At 40.2% G+C, this 8,870-nt stretch overlaps 1 protein-coding gene across 1 annotated transcript in view; it reads right to left on the bottom strand.

Moving 5' to 3' along the window:
• Window positions 1-1,636: 1,636 nt before the first annotated feature.
• The window catches only part of BACH1 (BTB domain and CNC homolog 1), a 41,326-nt gene continuing 34,092 nt past the window's right edge, over window positions 1,637-8,870 (bottom strand). The window contains exon 5 of the mRNA XM_072968108.1: window positions 1,637-5,381. Within this exon, the coding sequence (XP_072824209.1) occupies window positions 4,971-5,381 (411 nt within the window). The 3' untranslated portion in view covers window positions 1,637-4,970. The remainder of the gene's footprint in view (window positions 5,382-8,870) is intronic.

The raw sequence follows: 8,870 nt of genomic DNA, 5'->3' as shown, positions 1-8,870 counted from the left end.
CACTGACGTGCAGGTGGCCTGGGTGAGAGGTTTTAGACCAGCCTGTGAGCATTTTGAATCTGGAAGGTCACTGTAGCATATGGTATTTTTCTCACAAAATGAGACTTTCTGTGAAGTCCCAAATGCCCTCTTCGGGGCCTTGAATAGGCTGAGCGGACATCCGGAAGCATCGGGCGCTAGGACCTCAGCAGACGTGTGGGTTGCCTTTCATAGGAATAACATCATTCCTTCCGAGACTCAGAAGTTGTACTGGCCCCACACCAAGAATTTAAGTGACTCCGAGTTAACAGAAACGCAAGCAGAACTGTCACAGCATTCGTGCCACCTGGTCTTAAAGCGAGCCGTCAGAGCAGTTATCGCAGAAGACAGTACCTCGTGTCCCCAAAGGCCGTGGTGGACACTCAGGGGCATGGAGGGATTCCTCACATCAGTTTCCCCTGATGCCAGTCAATGCCCGCTTGCTAGAACCGACTGCCTAGGAACTTAAACTCAATCGGCAGAAATACTGCCCGCACAGCTCACCCCCTACACACACCATGATGGACTGCAAGAGCCTTAGAAGATGGGTACCACGTGGCATAAACTAACTTGCAGGCAGCAGGCCTGCGGGTGTCCGAAACACTAACAGCTCTGCAGCCTTACAAGCCAAGGCCCCCAGGAGCCGGCCTTGAACCCGGGCAGACAGCCTCACGGCACCACCGCTGCAGTTTCCAAGGAAAACGACTTCACAGGGCTTTTAGGCAGAGTTGGGACGACTACGTGCTGCTTCCTTCAAAGCAGCTGGGTCCCACACGCTAGAGTGCCAGTAAGGCTCTAGCTTTTAACGGATGGTGCCAGGCCAGTGTCACCAACCTACTCTCACTGCCTGAAATTCTCTGGCACACAGGCCCAGGGAGGGAATGGCGAGGGACTAGCCTTGGATCCATGCCTGTCTTTCATTGCCTCTGGATTGCTTAAGTCCACATAAAGGGGAAAATATCCCCAGGGGACAGTCTTCTTAGGCCTCACCATTGCTTTGCAAGGGGCAGCCTACCCTTCAGTGAGGCTCATGCCTGAAAACGCCTGTTCACACAGGAGTGTAGCCTCGAAGCCCCTAGAGGGAGCCCTCGCTCAATTTGGCCTGGAGGCAAGAAATACCCTGTGGGAAGGGGATATGTAAATACCGGCCTCTCCCCTAGAAAGGAGCAACACAGAAGGCCAAGATAAGCCTCCACACAAAAGGCAAGATCACCCCCAGCTGAGACAACACGAGGCCAGAAGACCCTGATCTGGACTGCCACTAGCCTGAGCCGCTGCTGGAAGCCTGATTACAAGAGCCTGCTTAGAAGCTGAGTGACAGAACTGACTCAGGTAAATTTTTAAAAATTAGGGACTGAAAGAGACAATGCTCCTTTAAAAACCCTACAGCACTAGCTAAAGACTAAAATTAAATCCGAAGCAAGGCTAAAATCTGTGCTTCCTTCAATACCTGACTGCTGGGAACTTCTTTTTTCAGGCGTGATAATGAACTCATCAAAGATTCCCTCATACAAACACCACAGTCATACTTGCCTACTTATCAAAAGGCTCAAGTTAGCAGAGTCATATGAGTGGTGAAAAACTGGAAGTGGAATGCACAACTCTATTCAATCAGAAGCAATTTCAGAGAGTTTTATTGAGCATCTAACATTTCTAGTTTTGCTACATTTGGAGAAGCACATTAGGAAGAAAGTGTAAATTAAATACTATGAAAGTTCACTTTTAATGAAACATGATCTTAATCGGATATGGATATACAAATTTAGTGGTTTTATTGCATTGTTAGAAAATTATACTATGAAAGATACAAAAAAATCAATAGCTGTTATTATTTCTGTTTATTTTACAATCAGTATGCCATCTTTTACCGTCATGGCTTTACATTTTCATTCTGCCCAACAGGTTTCAAAGAATAGTTTATTACATGCCTTAATAAAACACTTAAAATATTTACAAATTCAAAATAGATGTTTCATAACTGAAAAAAGTTCACCTGAGAATTCATTATAACATTGCCCATTTTAAAATTATTTTCCCAAGTTGTTAATGCGGCTGAGTGTCCACATGCAACCTGTATCGTCTACTGCATCAAATATGTCTGATTCCTCATTTTAAATTAGTTAAACATTAAGCTATAGTAAATTACGTGATAAAAGGTACAGATGGAGAACTAAGATTTATATCATACTTGTTTTGGATGTAACAATTTAACAGCAAATTATTTGCCATCGCTGCAGGATTCAAATAACAAAAAAATAAAGTCTTAAGGTAAGGTTATTTTACTGAGCTAGACCTAACAGCTTTTTAGAAATTTCAAGCAGTGAGAAGACTAACTCATAAAATAAAGAACAAAGATCATGTAAATATGCAATCTACAAACTGAAAACCACCTTTTGCCAAAATTCTGCATGAAGGAAAAGACATACACTGTACACACATAATCCTGTCATTTGTCTCGGCAGCCTCAAAAAAAATCAACTTAGATTTCCTTATAAAAAAAAACTTCTTTAGAAGTTAATGGTAAAATAGGCATAAGTGTATAATGCTATGTGATATATAAAAAACTTTCCCCACTTTATGGCCAAAAGACAAAGATAAAAAAATTTTTTTTCTCTCTCTGTCCCTCTGGATTACAACTTGAAAATCAGGTAGGTATGAGGTAGTGTAGTTCCTTGTATTACATGCTGGCTATGAAAAGTAATGCAATATTTTATGAAATATTTCACTTGGCCAATAATCAGAATACCATTAAAATAAACCCTTAATGCTAAACTGTTTATATGTAGAGAGAAATTTAAACCAAGCGCTCTAGAAGTCATATTTAAATTCTGGAGACAGCTGGGTTTTATCATAAAATAGGAAGTAATCTTTCAAAGCAGTTATTTACAGTAGCAATTAAAGCAAAAGATTACTTGACATTTGCACATACATGAACGGATATGACAAACAGCCAAGTGTACACTGAGGTAGGAAATCAAGGAGTCCATTGGCTTGTATAAGATTTTACAATTTGTAAACCAGAAAAGGTTTTATATTATTTTATACTTTGAAGTTAAAATTTAAAATTACAAGTATCAGAGAAATAGCTACATGGGGTTACACACACACACACACACACATAAATCTTCTGTAGTATGGGATACATTATCATAGGATTATCATTCTCCCTGACAAATTCTTGAGTGTACTTACAAAAGCTTCTAGAAAATAAACAAGCCCAACTACTTTTCTCTTACAACAACTAAGTCGATAACAGATAACATACAGACCACTGAAAATATAGTAGCAACCTTCCCTACCACCACCTGCCCAGGAAGAAGGGTAACATTTGACAAATTACTCTGAAATATGGAGTCTGGTCCCCATACACTCTGCCAGGAAAGGCCGACTTGCTTAGACCCATTCCTGCAGGGCAGACGGCTGGCTCCCCATTAACTACACAAGCCTTCACTAGACTCAGGACGCCATCTAGAAAAGTCTCTCTCTCTCAGGTTGTCTGATCTTGGTGAAATGAAGTACTTTCTACCCAAACACTATAAATTACTCCCTTGTATCCTTTCAAACTAGGTTCTGCAAATGTTTCTGTGAATATGCAATTTTTTTGCATTGTTCAGAGGTCCATAGCTTTCATTTGACTCCCAAACAAGTCGGTAACAGCGGAATGGCTAAGAACCACTGCAAAATGTTACAGGGTAGGTGCTCAGATTATAAAAAAAAAAAAACTATTTTAAAGCAGGACTGAATAAACACAAAGACTGATTTTAAAATGCCCAAGTCCAAAATGATTTGTGTGCCCTTATACACGAGATCTGGGGAAGCGAGCAAGAGTAAATCTGGCTTCCAAATTTAAACCCACAATGGAACAAGATCAAACTTCATCCTATTTCACAAACCTGCACAGTAATAATGCATTTTTACAAATAAACCATAGGGCTTCAAAAACGGATGAAAAATGAACTGCCACTCCTGATAAACGTAGACAATTTTTTTCTCCTGTGATATCTGGTTTTCTCATGTGGGTGACCTCTGTTGGGCAGGCAAACAGTCCTGTATTTTGGTGAGCTCTCCAGGATTCTAGGAGGGGATAAGACGGTATTGCCAATGTGTGCGCTCAAGCCACCGTACCCTGAGTCCTATTTCTTCTTCCAAAGGGACAAGAATGCCAGGAAACAGAAAGATCATGATGGACCCAGATGTGGAAGAGACTGAAGAGAAAAAAAGAAAAGAGGGAAATGACACTTATCTACTGCTGACGCAGCCAGAACTCTTTTAGAGTCAATGTTGAGGAGGAACAGAAGTCCCTGCTGGAGGCCACCCGCCTGCCTGTTTCCTAACTATCCCGGGGCCAAGGAGCACAACACGGGCCGGCCCATCCCTGGTTTTAGCAGGAGCTGAAGAGCAAAGCGCCAGGATTCAGGCAAGACGTTTCCTTTATCTTTCCCACACCGCAGTTCTACACAAACAAGCCCAAGCTGCCGACACCCGACTTCTCAGCAGGCCTGAGCTCTTTACTTGGGGAGAAATTTTCTTTTGAACCAGTACACTGCGAGAGGGTCGGATTATTAAACTTTTGCAGGTTGCTCCCTTCACAGAAACTATCTGCAGACATTTCACACTGTTTAACTGTGGTTGGATACGCTGCAGTTTTCATTTATTCTGAACACCGGCTAGAGTTATTATTATTCATAGCTATTATTCTTTAAAAACATGAGTTTTCGAAACTTTTCTACATTTTCACGTGTGATTTTTTTTGGCATCCAGGAGGCAAGTCATTTCTGCATCTCCTGCGGGAACCGAGGAAAAGTCAAGGGTGGACTGCAGAGGGGTGCCCTTAACAGCAAGGGAGAGGGGAGGAAACAACACTGCGAAGAGCCAAGGGCTGTCCTAGGCTTTCAAGACAATGTCAGAATTTCAGTAGAAACTGAGCTGGTGTGAAGGACGCGGACGTAGGGTTACTCATCAGTAGTACATTTGTCAGTCATCTGCTGACAGAAATCCGAGATGCCACCGCCCTGGCGACAGGGCTCCCTGGGCGCAGCCTGTTCCGGGGGGGCCTCATCGGCCTTGGCCTTGGCGCTGGGGAGGCGAAGGCCTGGCTCCCCGGCGGCCACAGGCCCTTCAGGTAAACTCAGAATCGACGGCAACGCGAGCTCCCCGTCAGGAGGGCTCTTTCCTTTCTCGGAAATTAAAAAGGAAAGTGGGCAGTCGGAGGCCGAGTACTTGGCGAGTATCTGTATCTGCTCTGGACTCAGAGCTGCTTCCTTGCAGACTTGCTGGCAAAGTCCGGTCAGGTTCTGCTTCGTCTCGCCCAGAGTTGACAAAATGTGATCCCTTTCCTTCAACAAGCTCTCCTTTTCGTTTTGCTGCCAGGGCAAGAAAGAGACACAGTGAGTTGTGATTCTGAGCTCTGTCAGCATCCCTCAGGTGCTCACACACTCACCTCCACGGCGTCTTCTCGTTAAATAAGAGCACATGGACTTTCTCCTGTCAACTCAACTCAAAAATGTATTAAATATGTAAGGTCCATCACCCCCTCACCCCAAATTCAGATACATGTACCTTGGGATTCAGAGTTTTTCAGATTTTAGAAAGAAAATATGGATGCACACATAATGTCTCTAGCAGGGTCTCCAGGCAGTACCCCACTATCAAACACCTTTCCGTTTCTAAATAAAACACATTAAAATAGCAATGCACAAAGTAGGGTAAATACAGACTCTCCACAACCTGATGTCAGTCTGTCAGGTTTTTGGTCAAAGCAGTTTGTGACAAACGTGCACAATCTTAGAGCTTTCTGGATTTGTGGACTGCAGATAAACAAGGGTGGACTTTTTGGATGGAAAACATGGCCTCAAAAAGCACAACCGCAGAGATCATTACTCCTGCAAGACTGTAATAATGACTGACATTTGCGGGGCATTTACTCTGTGCCAGATACTGTGTTAAATGTTTTCAAATACACAATCTTAGCTACAGTCCTCACAATGGCTTTCATTTCAGGAATATCAAACCCATTTTATAGATGGGATTCAGAGTTTAAAATGCCCAGAGTCAGAAAGCTAGTGGGTGAGTTAGTGGGTGAAGAGTAAAGAACTGGGGGGGGGGGGATTTGTATTTGTTAATTATTATTATTATTCATGCTGTTATTATTTTCACTTTAAAATTTATCCCTGCAGGAAAGTCTGCCCACAGAATTTTTTTCAGATTTTCCTGGTTCCTGCCTTTCTGTCCACCATCACGGTCACCCTGACAGCACATCGTTTTCTACCAATGCCCCACCTCATCCTTCCCATTCCACCACGGCTGCACTCCTAAGCTAGTATGAGCTAGAAAACCAAATGATCCAGCTGTTTATAAGGTAAGAGTAAATAAATGTTGATAGAGGGTCAAAGATTTCTCTTGTGCAATGTATGACAACTCTCTTGGTTTTCTGCTTGTTGGCAGGTTTCTGGAGAGTTGAGCTGTTTAATGTTGCCAGTTAACATTTACACAGGTTATTTCATAGTAACCATCTACAATGGCCAACCTCTAAATAGATTCTTTTCTGGAACAGAAATGGCTAAAAGGGTAAAAAGAAATTTGCTTTGCACAAAAGTACTACTACAGTTTTATATAAAGGTTTTTCTATAAAACTGTGTGTAAATCCAATTATTGGTAGTTTTTAAATAATTTAAGGCCATCTAATATTTTGAGAAAATGTGCAATGAATATAAAGCACTAAATTTTATATTGCAAGGTATTCTCCAAGTTGTTCTAGTTTGAAAAAATAGGTAGAGGCCAAGAAAAAATATACATATACACAAAATAAATAAAAGCAGGATCAATGTTCAGCAAGTACATTTTTCTGTACAGAAAGTTTGTCAGCTGTAGCCTTCAAATAAAATGACTCTGCTGGGCTTGTAGGGCAAACAATGCCTGCCACCTGGCAGAGAATAAATATATTTAATGCAATCAGCACCCACTTCTCTGTATGGCCCTTCAGCAGCCAATCCAAATGAGGATGGAAACAAAGCTTCCAGAAGTAAATGAGAAACGTTTTCCTCAGTCATATCAATATTCAGCCAGAGACTCCTCTATCAAAGTTGGGATGAATCTCTGCCCTAAGTAGCAACAGGCAAATTTTCAACTGTTGGCTGCTCTTTTAAATTAAATATGGTTAAGCAAAATAATGAATATGTGAACTTCCTCCCAGAAATCAGAACTACTATTTAACTTACAGATACTATGAAGATGACTTTATAACTTCTGTATCTTTTGACAATATTAGTACAATCTTAAAATATTCTCACTACCACTCTCCTAAATAAAAGATGACACCACTGTACTCTAAGTATGTCCCATACAAGATGGCTTGCTTCTTCATAACAGTTAAAACCAACAGGTCCAACCCTGAAAGTCTACCATGATTATTTCTATAAATTAAATGCTCCCTTCTGTTCCTCTGTACTTTAAGCTAACTCCTACAAGGGTTAAGTTTCCAGGCAGTTAGCTGATTTTTCCATTTTACTCTAATTTTAAAACACAGATTTACTTCAGTAGCACTCAGTTTAATAAAAGTAATTCAACTTAATCACTTCATGATTTCATTATTAAAGACACCTCCCAAACATACTACCAGTGTCCTGCTCCCTATTTCTACAATATACTTGAATTTTCTTAAAATGCAACCCTATGAATCTCAAGTATGAAGTGCTGTGGCTTTAATCACAGATCTATTTTTTAAAAATGAATCCTGGCACTATTCTGTATTTTATGGCAAGAAAATAAATGTACACCCAAATCCATATTTTCAACAGCTAGTGTACAATATTCATTCAAATATAAGAGTTTTTTTTAAAAAAAGATTCCAAATATAACTCACCCAATAAAGATTAGGAGTGGAAGAATTTGGCACCAAGAAAGCCAGATGACAGTGACAATTTATTTTAGGTTAGAGACTCACAGCTAGAAAGTGATGACTAATAGTCCCTTATGACGCAAAACCTCTGCACAGACAGTTCATAGAAATACACAAATGAGTCTTAAAAATATGAATAAAAGTGCTCAATTTCATTCATAGAGAGATAAAATAAAAGCTACCATAAGATACCAATCCTCTCAGTCAGACTACGGAAAAAACAAAAGCAGACAACAAACTTTCTGCCTTGGTTGTGGGCAGACACGCATTATTTTTGCTGGTGGGAAAGCAAAATGCCGTAACCCCTACTGAAAGGAATTCAATAATATCTAACAAAATTGCATATTTATTTGTTCTTGATCCAACAATCCTGCTTCTAGGAATCTGTCTTAAAGACACATCTTATTAAACGTTAAAATAAACAAGGTACAAAGTTATCAACTACAGTATCCCAAATGTCCAATAAGAGACTGGTTTGGATTAACTGTGCTGCAGCCACAGCTGAGCACCAGGGAGCTTCAGCAAGAACGACAACCACTTTGAACTAAGAAAAGCACTTCCTGGAAATCACTTCTTAAGTGAAAACGGTAAAATACACAACGGTATATATATATATATATATAGAATACTTCTCTGTAGCAGAAAGGGTAATGAAAATACACATACAATATTAACTTGCTTTTAGAAAAATGCAAGAAAAAAAATCTAGGAATTAATGAGAAGTGTTATAGCTATGAATAGGGGACAGGGAGAAGATGAGATCCAAGACTTTAGAATAACTTTTTTTAAACACAGTTTTAACTTTTAAACCATGTAGACATTTTACATATTCAAAACTTAAACTTAAAAATGTGAAGAGTAAATCCCAGTAATAGAAATAGAAACAAGTTCACAGTATATCAAATTGCTAACATAAACAAAGAATTACTTTGAATAACTTCTAAACTTTAAACTT

The sequence above is a fragment of the Vicugna pacos genome, chromosome 1 (genome assembly GCF_048564905.1).
Source record: "Vicugna pacos chromosome 1, VicPac4, whole genome shotgun sequence".
Taxonomy (NCBI): Eukaryota; Metazoa; Chordata; class Mammalia; order Artiodactyla; family Camelidae; genus Vicugna; species Vicugna pacos.
The sequence above is the reverse complement of the archived record's forward strand: the minus strand, read 5'-3'. Positions and strand labels throughout refer to the sequence as shown.